Consider the following 17,029-nt stretch of genomic DNA (forward strand, 5'->3'; position numbering starts at 1 on the left):
AGTCAAGTGCTTTTAGCCACTATGCTACCAGAGCTCCTAATTGGTATAATAAGTGTAAAAAAATTAGTATGAAACCAGTCACTTAGTTGTCCCTTAATAGTTATTGCTATTGGACTAATTGTAAATTCAGATTTTCCAGTGGTTCTCATGCATACATCATATCATATGTATACATCCCAAACCAAAAACCAAACTCACTGCTGTCAAGTCCCCTCCTTGGGTTTCCGGGGTGGTATCACTACGAAAGTAGATTGATTGCCCAATCTTCCTTCTGAGGGAGTGGCTGGTGGATTTGAACCACCAGCCTTCAGGTTAGCTGTCAAATGCCTTAGACACTACACCACCAGAGCTCCTAGGGTGATTTAATTTGGTAGATATTTATCTTCATTCTATCTGGTTTGCCGAGAAGCCTTGGGGAGGCAGGGCTGCTATTCTATACAATTCCGGGGAGAATAATTCTCCTTGGAATTGTGCAATATGGTAACCCTGAGAAGGTAGCTTTTTTTTTCAGTTTCTTTCTATAGTTGGAATATTTTAACTTTACAAATTAATTTTTTAAAAAGTGTGTATGTATTTCTGTTTCTGAGCCAGGAGATTTGAGCTCTCTCTTTTTGGTTTGGTTTCTGTTTTGTACCACTGTTTACAAAAAGAAAAAAAAAAACAAAAACAATAATAATATGTTTTCAAGGAATTCCATTTTTCAGAAGTCATTCTAATTTGAATTAGTTAGGCTTTTAGGAAAGGGTTATTCAAAAAGCATATGCTAGCAGAAAGAGAAATGAGCACAGGCTTTAAGACCAAGCAGATCTTGAATTGAATCCACTATTTACGTGTTAAGTAATTTCATTAAACTTTTGTTTCCTGTGTTTGTAAGGGAGCTAATAATCCTAACCACAGCACCATACTTTCAAGGACTTAAATGAGATAGTGTGTGTAAATGAAGTACATCACACAAGGTCTGCCATCCAATGATCATTTTTATTATATGCAAGTTGTCCTAGTTGTTGGCTTAAAACAGGTTAGAATTAAGATGCTGGTCAAATTTGGCGATTAAATTGGGATTGGTATTAGGATTAGTAGTTAGAGTCTGTAATAGATTAAGATTAGGATTGAAATTAGAATTCAATTAAGGTTAGAGTTAAAATGCATGCAGAGGTTATTATTAAGGATGGGGTTAATTAAAACTGGATAATAGAAGCAAGAAGTAGAATGAGAAGTACTAGTTTACTTGGGTGGAAAATTGAAGAGGAAACCAATGTGGAAGCCTATGTAGAATTTACTGATAAAGAAAGGTCATCCCGAGAAGAGTTAGAGTGCAAAGCAGAATCCGAATGGATGTGGAGGCAAGGCTTCTGAGTTCTTTTCTCATAGATGATATTGTGCCCCATTCCAAGATGAATATGTAAAATTCTCTCCCACTCTTGGTGAGTGCCCCCTCCCCTCTGAAGCAGCGTGGGGAAAGGAATGCCCAGGGCCCACACAGCTGTGCCTAGCCCAAGACCGATGCCAGCACCACATTCCACACCCCCAGTTACCCAGGCTGTTGCTGAGTGGACAGGACATCTAATGCCGAGACCCGCCTTCTCCCCACTCAGTTTCTCTGCTCCCTCCAGCTTTCCCTGTAGCTACCACTCTGTAACCCCACAACCTACTCCAGACTGCTCAAGTCTCTGGGAAACACATACTGTATGCCAAGACTTTAGAGTGGAAGGTAACCATAGAGATAACAATGCAACATGGATACTTTTATTTTACATATCTTTATGATGGAGATAATCCTTGTAGGCCAGTCTTCCTAAATCTCTGTTTCTAATGAACAGGATGCTTAATAAGCAGGCTACTAGGGGTGCTGTGAACAGGGGCTTAGAATGATTATTGGTGGGGCATCCATATCAATGAAGGAGACATAACTCTTTCACTCTGAGATATTTGGTAGTGAGGAATTCCTCAAATTTTACACTGTTTTAGGAGTATTGGGAATTATTCTCCTTTCCTTCCTGCCCTCAGGAATATATGCAAAGATCTAAATGCCTGGTATCTCCTTTCCTAGCGAGACGTGTGATTATAAAAAAGTTTCTCTGAGTTTCATTACCCTGATCTGTTCAACAAGGATATTAATTAGATAATCGTGGAGGTGTCTTACAACTCTAATGTTCTTTTATTCTATAATTCTAAAAGCCCATGACTGCTTCCTATTCCCAGGGTCTAAGCTGCTGCCAAACTGATGCTGATGATGCAGAAAAGAGAAGAGAAGCCAGTGGGGAAAAAGCATTCCAGAGTCTCATTTGCTAGCTCTTATGACTCCCTCCAAAAACAGCTTTCCTCCTTCCCTCCCACCCTTGATGCTCATCCCGGGCAGTTACAGTAGAGGGTGGAGCCAGATCAGCAGAGTCATTAGAGAATTAAGGAGGAGACAAGCAGAAGGGGATCACTACAGAGCAGCAGATGGAAGAGATGATTAGTTACAGGCACCTGGGACCTAATCCCACATCTTCCCCACACCAAAGGGAATTAGATTTACTTCCTAGGAAACCCAAAGAGGGTCACTATGAGTTGGAATTGGCTCGATGGTATTGAGTTTGGTTTTTGGTTTGGTTTGGTCCTTGAGTTAGTAGGTGACAGAGATGTTAACTACATGAAGAAGGCTTAAAAAACCCTGTCTTAGAGGTACAGAGAGTACTCAATGTTGATCATTGGTACAATGAGGCATAGCCATCGGCACAGAAAGTGGACTGGTCTACAGATTAGAAGACATGGACCCAGATCCCTTATTTAAGGTCAAAATATTAGCCTCCCTGGATTGGAAAGCACTTTAAAAGTGCATTTGTTCCACGTCTCAGCCAGCACTTGTGTTTTTCTACTATTAACTGTCAGTGGAATCTTGAGTAGGTTACTTAACCCTCTTGGGACACAGTTGCACCTTTGAAAAACAGATTGGACTAGATGTTTTCTAAGGATCCTTATACATTTAAAATTCTTTTTGATTTTGCTGTTACTGTTGCTGTTATGTGCCTTGGAGTCGGACTGACTCATATAGACGCCCCCTTGGGTTGTTGAGGCAGTATCACTACAGAAGTAGATTGCTCAACCTTCCTTCCGAGGAGTGGCTGGTGGGTTTGAACCACCAGCCTTCTGGTTAGCAGTCAAGTGCCTTAGGCACTATGCTACCAGAGCTCCCCTTTTGATTTTAGGATTTTAAAATTGAGAAATTTATTCCCAGAAGCTAAGCTACAGCCAAACTGACTCAGAAGGATCCCTTTCTGGGATGCAGCAAGACTCTTCCAGAGATACTCAATCATAAATAACATCCAACCCCAGAGACTTGGAACTCTTGAGCCAAGAGCAAGTACAAACACCCTGCTCTCCTATCCATTTTCTGTCTGGCCTCAGGGACAAGAACTGCATTTGTCACAGATGCATTGGCCCTTAACAGGGCAACCTCCTGAGCATCTGTAGATCAGGCCATTCATCCAAGAATCTTACTGATTGCAATCTTGAGAAAGAAAGGCCAGAGCCTCTGAAAGATAAGAAAGAAGGGGGAAAAAATTGGTATGGGGTGAAAGCTGATGGTAAAGGGATGGATTAGGGAGGGTTAAAGGGGAACACTACCAAGTTCCAGTAGTTTTGTAGGCTGTTTGGGCAAGAATCTGGGATAACCCCATATTTTTAGAGGGTGAGTAATGTCTCTGACAAGGGATTGAAGGAAATATTGGTTCCCATGGCCTTGGGGTTTGCTAAAAGATGCCTTTCAAGGGAGATTGCCTGGGGCCACAAATAATTGTACAAACACTACAGGCTCTTGGGTAAGAAGAACTAGGGATGGTTAGTGTTCAAGAGAAAGGTCAAGGTAACTAACTACCCACTGGGGAGATGTCCCAGGGCCCACTGTTGGTAAGGGGACCTCGGGAGTTATGGGGATCCCCAGTTACCAAAGGATGGGGAGCTGGACTGGAGGATCTCGGGCAAGTGGGCACGCCCTTGCCCAGGCCTGCAGTGGCCGCTCTCGCCAGCTGGACCATGTCCCTGCCCAATTCCCCTCCCTCCACCCCAAGTCTAAGAGGGGTGCGCCCCGGGTCCCACTGCTGAGCCGGCTTCCTCCCTCTGCTCCACACCCGTGCAGGGCTGGCGGAGCTCCCGGGGGAGAGGGTGGAAGGCACCACGACGGCGCGGAGGGGGTGAGGGAGGCGGGGGGAGTGGGGAATGCGGCAGCCAGGCCCCCCCGCGACTAGCCCAGCCCCCCGTCACCCCCCCCTCCACCTCCAACCAAATGGTTTGCTCCGAGCGCCCTATTTAATCCCGGCGACTGCAGCAGCGCCGGCTCCCTCCCGGTCCCCGCCTCGGCCCCGGGCTCCTAAGAGGCTCGGGGGCGCCCTTTCAGTCAGCGTCGTCGTCTGCCTCCTCCCCAGCCCCAGCCCCTGGGGACCCAGGCTCGCCAGCGCCCAGCCAGGGAGCCGGCCGGGAAGCACGATGCGGGCCCCTTCCGCCCTGCCCCTGCCCCTGCTCCTGCTCTGTGCCTGCTGCTGGGCGCCCGGCGGGGCCAACCTCTCCCAGGACGGTGAGTGAGGGAGGGGGCGGCGCCAGGGGAGCTGGGGAGTGACCTGGGGCGGGGGCTTGGATTCGAGTGGGGGCGGAGGGAGCCTGTTGGCTTTGTTAGGAACCCGGGTTAAAGTCGCTAGCCTCTGCTGATACCCTTATGTCTGTCTCTGAGCACCCCTGTCTCTGTGGATCTTGGGGTGTGCCGGCTTGTGCACCCTCCTGTGTACACCGTCGAGTGTGTGTCTGCGTGTGCACCCTGGCGTTTGCATCTTAGGGTTTATGTCTATTATGAGCAGCCTGGGGTCTGGATGTGTTGATGTCCGTGTGTGTGTGCATGTCTGTGTGTGTCTGGGTGTGCGCGTCTGTGTTGGTGTCTGGTTCTGCGTTTCTGTGTCAGTATCTGTGTGTATGTCTGTGTCAGTGTGTGTTGGGGGCGGAGTGAGGTTTGTCGCTGTTTCAGTCAGGGCGTGTGTCGGGTGTTTGTGTATATATGTCTGTAGGGGTTGGGTAGCCAGTGCAATACCCCAAACTGCTGTATGCAAACATTTTTGCACCCCTTCCTGTCCCCCCACCCGCGGCGGAGTTCCGAGTGGGCAGGGAGGGAGGTCTGGGTGAGGCTGGTGAGGGGGGCGTGGGCAAGGAAGGAGGGGGCCTTTTCCTTGGAGCAAAACAACAACACGGGGCGGAGGGGGCCCCCCCGGGATGGCAGTATTCCTAGCGATGGCAAAAGCTGGGAGAAGAAACCCAGACAGGAGCGGAGGAGGTGTAGGGGGAAGACAGGGGGAGGGCAAAATGAAGGATCAAAATATTTGGAGAGGAGGATGCCTGGAACATGTAAAGCTTTTCTGGGCTAAGCATTGATTCTCCCCAATTTAGGGTGGGGTAGCACACCTAGCTTGCCCCAGTCTGCAACTCAAACCTCCAGTGGTTAGTAATGGTAGAAGGATGAGGAGGAGAGTTGGGGGGCGGGGGGAGAAAGGAGGCGGGGCCAGGGGCGAGGGGACTTGGGGAAGAGCCCCTCCCGCCCTGGGCTGGGCTATGTAGGTCAGCGCTGTGGGGGCACCTCAGCCTTCTCAGAGGCTGCTGACGGTTAATGGGGTGGCAGGGGGCAGTTTGTAAGACCAGGAAGAGATCCATAGCTCAGAGCCTCAGGTCTCTGGAGGAGGGAGGGCAGGCAGTGAAGGGACTAAAGGAATGCATCTTCTTCTTTTCTTCGACACTGTCAGAGGAGGGCCTGGGAGAGGGAGGGGGAAGAGGGAACCGGACCTCTGCGGAGCAGAGAGATGTGGGGAGAGTGAGGGGGAGGGTGGTGGCTATGCCCGGCCACATGCCAACGAAAAACAGAAAGAACCGCAGGGGAGGAGAAAGGGGAGGCGGCTCCTGGGCGAAGGACCCAGTGGCCATCAGGGATGGGCACAGGGCAGGGCGGGGGTGAAAAGGGGAGGGGTTGAAACTGAGGAGTTTGATGTAGAGAATTTCATCTGAGGACAACAGGCGAAGAGGAGGAGCTGGGTGCTTGCTAGAGGAGTAATTGCTCCACCTCTCCTGACCTCCTCCCCCAGCCGCGTCTGCATCAACATAAAGGAGCTTCCCCTTTATAGGGACCCTAGGGATCCCCTGGCTACAGCTGACTGGCTGACTCCTTCTACCATCTACCCATCAAAATTCCCCAAAGGGAGTTTCTGCCCAAGTCACCACAGAGACAGCAGCCTTTCTGCTACCCTACAAGGAATCCCCTCCCCAGAGGGCTGCACTAATGACCCTACTCATTGAGATGGAAGGATCCTGGGGGAGAGCAGGACAAGTGTAAGGGGAAGACAGGCTGCTGGATTTGTGTGTCTCAATATTGACTTTTTCCCCAAGCCTTGACTTTCAAGTGCAGCCCCAGTTTCCCCATCCTGCTGGCTGTATTAGAGAGAAGCAAGTGGAACCCAAATGCACCTGCTTGACAATGGGAACTGATGGTGCCAGACTAGATCCTAAAAAGGAGATACCCTATCAGAAAGATGTGGGCTCTTCTCTAAGATGTAAACACTGGAGAATGGAGCAAATTTGCATACTAGCCAACTCTGTCTTCACTGACTAACTATTCTTTCTTGGTCCTCAACTTGGAGGCCTGGCCCCTACTCAGACTTAAGTTTGAGAGGGAGATAAACACTCTATTCCCATATTTGGAGATTGTCTCAGAGCAGTGGCTTGAGGGAACAAATGAGAGTCAGTAACTTTTTAATGGGGGACGTGTAGAGGAAGGGTGGGGAATTATGGGATGGAGAGGGAGGTCTGTTCCCCAAGGAACAGTCAAATTCAGCATCATTTTCTGGTAGAGCATTATCTGTCTAGATAGTGAATACCTGGGGTTGTCTCAGGATGTCTCAGGATGCACTGGGGCTCAAAGATGCAACCACATAGATCGTTTGTCTTAAACTAACCCCATACCTCACTTTCTGGATCTAAAAGTTCAACTCTGAAGGTAGGAGGTAGATGCATACATTTAGTGCTCATGGGTAGTGATCCTAAAGGCCATCAGAATCTCCAGGATCATGGAGAAGGTATGTTTAATAACCCTGGAGTCAGCCAGCCAGCTGTAGCAAGGGGATCTCCAGGGTCCCTATACCAGAGGAGCTAGCAGTACTTATCTTAACTGGTAATGTTTGACCAAAACTAGGAGAGAGGTGCTGTGAAGGTTGAACGAATACAGTCCAGGCACAGGCTTAAATATAACTTGAGACATTCTTACATCTGAGTTAAAATTTTTAATAGTTTTCTGCCTCTCCTCACTTTCCTGTTTACAAGATACTCTAAAACACTGATACTTGAGTGGACAAAGGTATTGTGGTAAGGTGGTTGCTTCCATTTAGAATAAGGAAAACAAACTTCATGTGCTTCTAGAGTATATAGTCCCCTGGAGTACAGCATAACTTTTTAAGCTCCATAAGGCTGAACAGAGATCGAGAGGCCAGACAAGGGCAAGCAAGTAATAGGTGAAGCTAGCCATTAGTGCTGTGGCCAGAAGCTCTGGAACTTTTAAGATTTTCACAGTTGACCACTTGTCCCTGCATTCTCACATTTCTCCATTAGTATGGGCAAAAGCTGAGAATCCTGGTTTTTGAGGATATAAGACATAGATATGTAACTTGCTCTGTGATCATCTCTCTGATGAGCACTTAACATTCAACACTGTGACCAGCCTTCCTTGAATTCTCTCATCTCAACTTATCTCCAGCACTTTGTGAGTTGGTCTAAGGTAGACGTGGATTGGTGAACAGCCTCACTTTTCTTTAGAGCAGGGTCATAGAAATTTCACCTTGCACTGCCCTGTCCCAAGCATGAATCTGTCTCCGTTCCCAATAACTTTCTGTCCATTGCCATCCATTCTTCAGCCCCCTGGCCTGTTGCCCGGTGTGTAGAACATGCCCAATGTGTCAACAAAGTCTAGCAGGCATTCACTCTAGCTCTGCCCACGGATCTGCTTGGCAGAGATATTCTACCCAGTTTCTGTTCCTACTTGCTGCTGTAACTCTAGGGAAGGATATGCCCTCCTCTTAGACATGGAAAGAGAAGCATTCCTGGAATAGAGAAATTAAGACTAACAGAAAGACACAGTATAGTATAGTTAATTCCATGAAGAACTGGTTTTTCTGATGTGGGGTCCAAGCTTTGGAGTGTCAACTGCCTTGCCAAGAGTTTTGCCAAAATTGGGCAATCTACTTCCATAGTGATACTGCCTTGGAAACCCAAGGAGGGTCGCTATGAGTTGGATCTGACTCGATGGCAGTGAATTTGGTTTTTGGTCAGCTTTCCCTGGACTGGACAGCACTGTTGATTCTAGTAGTTTCTTATATGGAAAGTTTTTGTCACTTCCTTTTTCTATTTTTACAATGCAAAATTATTTTGTCAAATAAAGCAAATCAAAGGGTATTTTATCTTGTTGAAGCACAGAAGAAAAACCCAGAGCTGTTTCTCCCTTCTTGGTGTTCCCACCCACACTATAAACCTTAGGGCACAACTTGGGGTTCTGTCTGAAATCCTGTGTCCTACACTGACAGTAAAAAGAATATCTCACTACTCTTAGACTTTGTCTGTCTCTCTTCTCTCTTTCTCTCCTTCCTCTTCCAACTGTAGAAGAAAGGAAATCCAAATCTAATTTCAAGAGTGTCTTTTTGGAGACATTCACTATTCACTTGGAGAGTGACTCATAGTTCTGCAGCCATAAAATTCCACAGATGGCATCTTTTTGGTGTTCTGGTCACTTTGAAACAGCAGGCTGCCATTGCTCTGCAAATTCTTGGATTTTATTTTGGTAGTCCTTGCTGTTATACTTTCTTGCAGCCCCAATAATATGTAGAATAGTATCAAAGCTGTTTTTCCTTAAGCCACTTGACAGGAGAAACAGTCTTCACAGTTATCACCAGAGAAATAAAGCCCCTGGGGCTCTAACTTGTTGAAATCTTTGTTGTTTCTTACTCCAGTGGATCTGTAGTATATGGCTCAGCAAATCTTTTTTTTTTTTTTTTTTTTGTCATGTAGTTCTCAATAATATGGTAATTTAGGTACCTGGTCTCTGCAAATAAGCTGTGGACTGGACCAGCTCCTCACTAACTACTGAATGAAAATCCAGGGAATTAGAAAGTTTTGGTAATTTTATCTTTTACTTTCATCTTTTCTTTTAGAATTTACTATTTCCTATTTAACCATTGGCAATAGGACCATTTACTGGAACATCCTGTTTCCTGGATGTCATGCCCTGGAGAGCAACCCCTAAGTTATGAGAACATCAAATCCCATTGGAATGATTATAAGAAAGAGATAGATAGAAGCAAGCCATCAAGGAAAGAGCCTGGAGAAGCAAACCGTCAGAAAAAGATTCAGGTCTCCAAAAAACCCAGTCAAAGTAAGGATAAACACTTCATGTCACTGTGAAATGGAGAAAAACGCATCTCCTGGGGGAGAAAGGCCTGTCTCTGCTTCTAGGATTAGCAGTGATGATGGTTCTGGACAAGGTTAGAACCAGCTGATACTCAGGATTCTATAACCACCCAAGTAGAAACCCAACCCACCCCAGTTATAACAAGATGATCCATCCTATCTAGCACCAAGAAGCCAAGATCCCAAGGGTCTTAGATACCTGAAACTGTTGAGTTTTTTGCAGAATGGAGTATCAGTAAAAGTACTCATTTTTATTGGAGAAGCAAGTACTAACAGGGAACCATTTCTCACTTTACCAAAAATTTTCCTAAGCTTAAAGCCAAGTGTACCACTTATCCCAGAGGTTTTAAGTTCCGGGAACAATTTCTTTCTTAATAGAGGTGGTCCAATACTTCATTTCCATGTTTAGCCAGCAATTCAGGGTGCATTAGGGCACTCTGGCCCTGATACATCTTCTACTCCACCTGATGGTAATACATATTTTAGCTTCCTTGGACAATAGTGTCTCTGAGGGACAAGAAAGGCTCTGTTGGACTGTTGGACTCTCTCATTACAAGATAATATTAGTATCACTCATCCTCGGTTTTAGCAAATTAAAATCCCCTCCACCACCACTAATATCTAGACACTTGTCATAATTACTGAGCTTCATGCTGACAAACTCAGTCTGGGGTGGTCCTCATTTTTGAGCAAAATCTCTAGCAGCTTCAAACAAAGTACTTCAGGAGGCCTTTTATAATAAGTGGTGGCTGTATCATGATCCTAAAGAAAACCCTGATGTCTGTTCTTTCAGTTTTACTGCGAAAGCTGGCTGCCTTAACCCATGATTCCAGTTCCCCTGTTCTTTGTAAAACTACCTGTGCTTTGAGCTCTCCATGGTGCTAACCCCTGATGGTGACACTCCAGGCTCTTCTTGTTGCTCTCCGTGGTCCTGCTCTCTGTCCAGGCTTTGTAATCACTTCACTCTCTACAATGCTACCCTCAGAACAGGGTTGGAATCTCCTGCCCCCCACCATGAACCCACACACAATCTTGGTTATGATCCATAACCTGCTCCACAAGAGAGAGGGGAAAAGAACCGTGTGTTACAGATCTGGAGAGTCCTCACAGTCATCTAGTCAACTGTAGGAAGGACACAAGAAGAGTAAGTCATTCTCAGGTTAAAAAGGACAGTTGGAGATATTCAAGAGATTGAGGCCTAGAATGACCTCGAGTGACCTCAGAAGAACTAGGTGCTTTGCCATATCTGGCCTCACAGATTAAAAACAACTGCATATAGCTGTGTTTTAGGTTTAGACTGTACTGTTCGTATACGACAACCATACATAAACAGTAAATGTGGAATGCAAAATGAGTGCTACTCAGTACATAAGCATGCACCTGTGCACACCACTCTGAGCCTGACAATCTGCTCTGTCTTGTCATGGTGCTTATTTTCTCTTTTCCTTTAACCTTAGGAATAAAGGCAAAGACAATACATGATATTGGATTATCAGAATAGATAGTGGAGGAATCCAACATGTGGAAGGCATAGAAAGCAAATATCAAAACCCTGACTCATGTCCCCCACCTTTCCAATCATCTTGTGCACAACCAAATGGCCTTAAATATATCCTATCCCAGAGTCCTGGTACTTAGCCAAATCTCAGTAGATGAATCTTTAAACTGGACTCTGCTACTCTTTTGGGGTATCTGCCAATAAGCGATGATGTCAAGTGCAGCAAGGAGCCGAGAATGCTCAGCCCCTGCCAGTCTTAGACTAGACAGCCTGTTCTTCACATCAGAATTGCACAAGCTTCTCTTCCCTAAATGCTAATTTCTCTCCTATCAATTTCTCCATAATAGTTCATATCAGAGTTAGCACTTATGAATGACCTACAGCAGAGTCTAGTGGGGAGGCAGACTTCCCAAATAATTTTCCAAGACCTGTCTTTAGTTTCCTCATTGCAAACAAGGATAAACCTCTTTCTTCAAGGACAGGTAATGGAAGTGATTTATCTCTATGAGCGAGCCTTCAGGAAGATGGGATTAGGGTTACAGTAACAGCTGGAGCATCTCCATCCACTCATCTCTATGAGCCCCCTATTCTCATCAAGAGCAGGCATATTTTGGAAAGAATGCAGAGATTCCAGCTCCCCCCCCCATATGTGCATTAGCCCTTTATGCAAACTCCTGCTTATGGGAGTCCTTAACCCTTTCATCTCTCTCCATCTTTCTCCTGTAGGTCTCCAGGAGAATAAGAAAGCTAAATAAGATAAAGAAAAAACTAAAATATTGTCTTCTCGAAGTATTTATTTTCCCTTCCTCTAGCTAAACTTACACTAATTGTCTATTGATTGGTAATTATAAGCACCTTTGTCTCATTTACTCCCAGTCCAGGGTCTGGAAGGTCAGGGGCATCACCTTGCCCTGGGAGTAGGGGGAGGGAGGAAATGAGACTGATACCTCAGCCATTCATCTCTGAGGCAACTATTCCCTGTCTCTCTCCTTCCTTCATATGGTACCAGATATTGGCTAGGTAGGATGAGAATGAATACATACTTCCAATTACAGATTTCTTTGGAAATTCGCAGATCCTTGCTTCACTTGTTTATTTTCTTCTTCTACGCTCTGGCTCTTTGCTTCTAACTCTGACTCTAGAATTCTGGCCAAAGCCACAGACAGGGTTAAAAAAAAAAAATCTGAAGACAATGAACTGTTTTATTGAATCTGTGACTGTGACTTAAATATCTCGGATTCTTCTCAGAAACCCAGCAACTCTAAGTACATTGATGACAGGTAACTTTGAACTTAGTATAATGATCAGCCTTTGAAGACCCTGGGGGCCATTTCTTTCCTTATTATAAAATGTGGGGTCAGTTTTACTGTTTCACATTTACCTAGAAGATGCAAAATGGCAGTGAGAAAATTGCATTCTTTGGGTGGAGTCTAGTTCTTAAGGATGAAATCGTTCCAAACACATATTGTATACCTCCTCCTCCAATCTCTATCCTATAATCTCAAATAAATATAAAAATGCTATCACTAAGCCTGTAGGCCTCACATATTCTCATTTATCCTCAAATGCTGCTTAATGCCAACTCCTTTCTGGTTTCCAAGCTCTGGAGTCCACTGGCAGTGACAGATGGACTGAGCCTCAGCCCTGAGGAGGAGAGGATGCTGGTCCTCTCCTGGGGAGTTTAAGCAGGAGAGAGAGCCTGAATTCTTCTTTGGGGAGAAGCTCTGAGTTTTAGCCATATGGTTTTCTGGAAGTAAGGGGTTTAGATTTGCAGGCATGTGAAGAGGGCTCTGTATCTGGGTCATAAGAAAATCTGTGTATTTATGTCAGAAGAAAAAGAAAAACTTAGAAATGAATAGTGAAAATTGTAGTGAAGTCCCTTGAGAAGGATACCATGCTTATAAAGGAGAGGGTCAGCAAAAAAGGGGAAGACCCTCAATGACAGGGATTGACACAGTGGCTGCAATGATGAGTTTAAGCTCAAGATTGTGCAGATAGCAAAGGACTGGGCAGTGTTTCATTCTGTTGTACATAGGGTTGCTGTGAGTCGGAGCTGACTTGATGGCACCTAACAACAGTGTGCACATTGAGGGCCATGCATTGAAGGAGAAAAAGAGGTTCTCTCCTAAGATACATGCAACTTAGGGAATAAGAATGAGTGTATACCTATATGAAAGAGACACTCAATGAAGGCTTAAGAAGAAAGGAGGAGGTGTTTGGGTCAGAACAGTATTATTTTATGAACTGGGAGATACACAGACTTGGGAGAATATATCTGTTTCATGGAAGAGTTAAATTCTCAAGGAAGCACAAAATAAGGTTAATATGAACAATGTGCCACTGTTTTAAAATACACAGATTTTTTTTTTTTTTTTTTTTTTTTTTAAGTGAGAAGAATGAAAGAAAGAGGCAAAACCTAGTTAGTACTGGAGGGGAGAGGGAAAACTAGAGTAGCGTGGGTGTGTAGAGAAGAACATATTTTTCTTCTTGTAGTGCTCCTAACCATTGCCCTGAACCTGTCATCCACACCCTGCCTCTGATCGTTCAGTGCAGGGAAGCAGTTAAAATGAGTCAGTAACATCAGAACCAGCAGAGATGAATGCTTTCTTGCCTGACTTCTAAAAGACCTAAACTTTTTTTTCACAGCATTGTTGTCCCACCACACCAAACCATCAGCCTGAAATATCTAAAATGTGATATAAAGAGCAAAGGAGAATAAGATAGAACCTGTGGAGAAAGGGAATTCATCCATGCACACACACAGTTATTGAGGCACTGGGATATACAATGAAGAGTATGACCAAGACTTTGGAACCAGATCTGAGATTTCTCATCATCAAGCCTTTACTTCTCCCTGGTTTTCCTGGACTTTCTTGTCCATCCCTATGCCTTATTTTCCCATCCACTTCCAATGAGCTCCACTGAAATGTGCTTTCATTTTACCCCACATTGACTCTGCTATGTTTCATTTCCCAAGTACTTTCTTAAGATGGGAGTTTCCCCCAGTTCCATTATATACATATGAAAACAGAAAGACAAATTCAAGGAAAGAGGATAAAATCCCTCCACTCTCAGTTCTGGAATATCTAAGAGTGCAGACAAAGTCAAGTCTCCTGACTCTAGTGCATTACACTTCAGATCCCAAGTTATATTTGATCCTGTTTTCTGAAGAATGTGAGCATGGTGAAGAGGGTAAGGAGATAAGGCGAATGGATACTCCTAAAATGGCTGAGGAGTCCCTGGGTGGTCCAAACCGTTAAGTGTTTGATTAGCAACTGAGAGGTTGGCAGTTCAAACCCACAGGAATCTTGGAAGAAAGTCCCGGCTATCTGCTTTCAAAAGGCCACAGACATTTAAACCCCTATGACATGCAGTTCTACTCTGAAATTCATGAGTTTGCCATGAGTTGGAATCCACTCAATGGCAAATGGCTTTGTTTTGTTTGTTTATTTGTTAGTTTTTTAAATGGTGCAGGACTGTCATCAGTTGGAGTGATTTCATCCTTGGCCCCAGTCAGACCCCAGCATGGAACCCATTCCCCCAGAAGTCTTACTGAGGTATCTTACTGTTCTATCTCATCTCACTTGGTGCGAACACTAGATGCTTGTCTAGAATGCAAAGTTCATCCTAAAAGAAAAGAGCTAAGGTAAGGAGGGGCTCTTTGGGGATAAGCTCCTCTTTCTTTTTGTCTCTCAATCACAGTTCTTCTTACTACAACTCAATATTGGCTACAGAGGGGCTTGTTTTTCTTGGGGGCCAGCCCAGGTCTCCCTCCCAGTGTTAATGCACCAAGAACACTGACTCAATAGCAAATCAAAGCAACAGCTGTCCCCACCTCCTTCTCTGCCACCCACTTCCCAGTCTCTGCTGCTTGGAATCTTAACTAAGTCTCTGAGGCCTCCCCCCACCCCCAGCCTACCACAAACCCACTTATGCCTCCAGATTTTTCTTCTCTCTAGCTCAAGAATAGGACATGCTCCTCTGCTTTTTTATCTTTTCTCTTCTAGTCCCTGTCTCCCACTTCACAATCTAGTTAGCATCTATACAGCTTTCCACTATACAGATACCAGCATGAACACATACTCTTCTCTCTCTCTCTCTCTCTCTCTCACACACACACACACACTCATGACCAATCCCTTAATCACCCTTTTTAGTTTCTAAGAGCACAAAAATGGCTTCTGCTCTTTGCTCTCCTCTTTTGTGGAAACTAAAAACTGCTAGTGAAGTCATGATGTTTGTGAAGATGCCCTTCTTCATATTTTGATTTCATATGGTCCCAGTGGCCTTATTTGTTCCTTCAGAGATTTCCTCCTCATCTCTGACCTCTTCCAACCTGCTAGCATTTAGTAGAGTTAATTTTCTTGAAGTCTGTGGTACTGGGGTTCTTCACTACATATAATAAACAGGGATAGAGAAAGTGGGAATGGAGGCTGTCACTGGAAGTGAAATTATACTAATGGCAACTTAATCTCTGAGTTAGGGGCACAAGGGCTGCTGTAAAATGACACTGAGTAGGGGACACTGGAGTTATAAACACAGCTCTGCTTCTAACTACTAGTGTGATCCTGTTCATATTTTTAAATTTCTAAGCCTTAGTTCCTCATTTTTAAAATGGAAGGGTTGGACTAGATGCTATTTAGGATCCTTGTCAAATCTGAAAACCTATGCATCTAATAATCATTGAGATGAAGAAATATTTAGGGCAGAATGATGTGCAGTTTAAAAAGAGGAGAGAAATTATGAAACTTTGGCCTGGAGGGAGAAAGACCTTGGTTTCATCCTGTCTGGTGAAATGAAAACAAGCTTAGGAAAACCACCTCTGGCCACTAGGGGTCAGTAGAAAATGATTGTTGTTGTTATGTGCCATCGAGTGGGACCCAACCCATGGCGACCCCTCCTTGGGTTTCTGAGGCAGTATCACTACCCAAGGAGGGGTCGCTATGAGTCGGGGCTGACTCAACGGCACATAACAACAACAACATCACTATGGAAGTAGATTGCTCCATCTTCATTCCAAGGAGTGGCTGGTGGGTTTGAACTGCCAGTCTTCTGGTTAGCAGTCAAGTGACTTAAGCACTATGCTACCAGAGCTCCTAGAAAATGATTAGCTATGCATAATGATGCAGGGTGTTGTTGATGTTATGTGCCATTGAGTTGGACCCGACTCATAGCGACCCCTTCCTGGGTTTCTGAGGTGGTACCACTACAGAAGTAGATTGCCCAACTTTCCTTCTGAGGAGTGGCTGGTGGGTTTGAACAGCCAGCCTTCTGGTTAGCAGTCAAGTGCCTTAGGCACTACACCACCAGAGGTCCTTGCAGGGCATTTGTTGTTGTTGTTGTTGTTGTTTTGCTGTCGAGTCGGCCCTGACTCATAGCGACCCCTCCTTGGGTTTCCGAGGCAGTATCACTACGGAAGTAGGATTGCCCAACCTTCCTGCCGAGGAGTGGCTGGTGGGTTTGAACCACCAGCCTTCTGGTGAGCAGTCAAGTGCCTTAGGCACTATGCTACCAGAGCTCAGGGCTTTAGGAAATATAGAAAATATATTCATTCATGGTATCTTAGAGTTTACCACTACTTTTTGAATACTTGGTAGTGGACAAACATTTAAGATAACTGGGTTTTGTCATTTTTAGTGTTTGTTGTTTTGTTTTGTGTTTTCAATGAGAAGAGGGTTAACCTCAAGACACATTTCTTGTTTTAATCCCCACCTTCACCCCTACCACAGGCAGGCTAGCCAACCACACTAAAAATTTCCTCCTCCTCACTCAGCCTGGAAAGGGCCAAGTCACACACCTTTCCAAGTCCAGGATACAAAAGCCTCCCATTTTCATCTATTTATGGTGGAACCCAAAGATGCTTGCCAATGTGCAATAATAAACCAGTTTGAGGCCAAGATGGGTACAGGTCTCTTCTAAACATAAAACTCTTGGATCATCTAATAGTGTAGAATCCCTCGCTGTATAAATCCTGAGCTCCTGGCCATGCTTTACCAAGAAAGGGGATTAATCAATATGTTAGGAATATCATATAATGAAGATTGTTCCCCTCTCTTATCTACCATGTAT

At 44.9% G+C, this 17,029-nt stretch overlaps 1 protein-coding gene across 1 annotated transcript in view; it reads left to right on the forward strand.

Annotated features, from left to right (window-relative positions):
* The first annotated feature begins 4,467 nt into the window (after window positions 1-4,467).
* The window catches only part of CADM3 (cell adhesion molecule 3), a 33,540-nt gene continuing 20,978 nt past the window's right edge, over window positions 4,468-17,029 (forward strand). The window contains exon 1 of the mRNA XM_007947684.2: window positions 4,468-4,555. Within this exon, the coding sequence (XP_007945875.1) occupies window positions 4,468-4,555 (88 nt within the window). The remainder of the gene's footprint in view (window positions 4,556-17,029) is intronic.

This window comes from Orycteropus afer, unplaced genomic scaffold (assembly GCF_000298275.1).
Source record: "Orycteropus afer afer isolate SDZICR_OR568_19922 unplaced genomic scaffold, OryAfe1.0 scaffold00193, whole genome shotgun sequence".
Lineage (NCBI taxonomy): Eukaryota > Metazoa > Chordata > Mammalia > Tubulidentata > Orycteropodidae > Orycteropus > Orycteropus afer.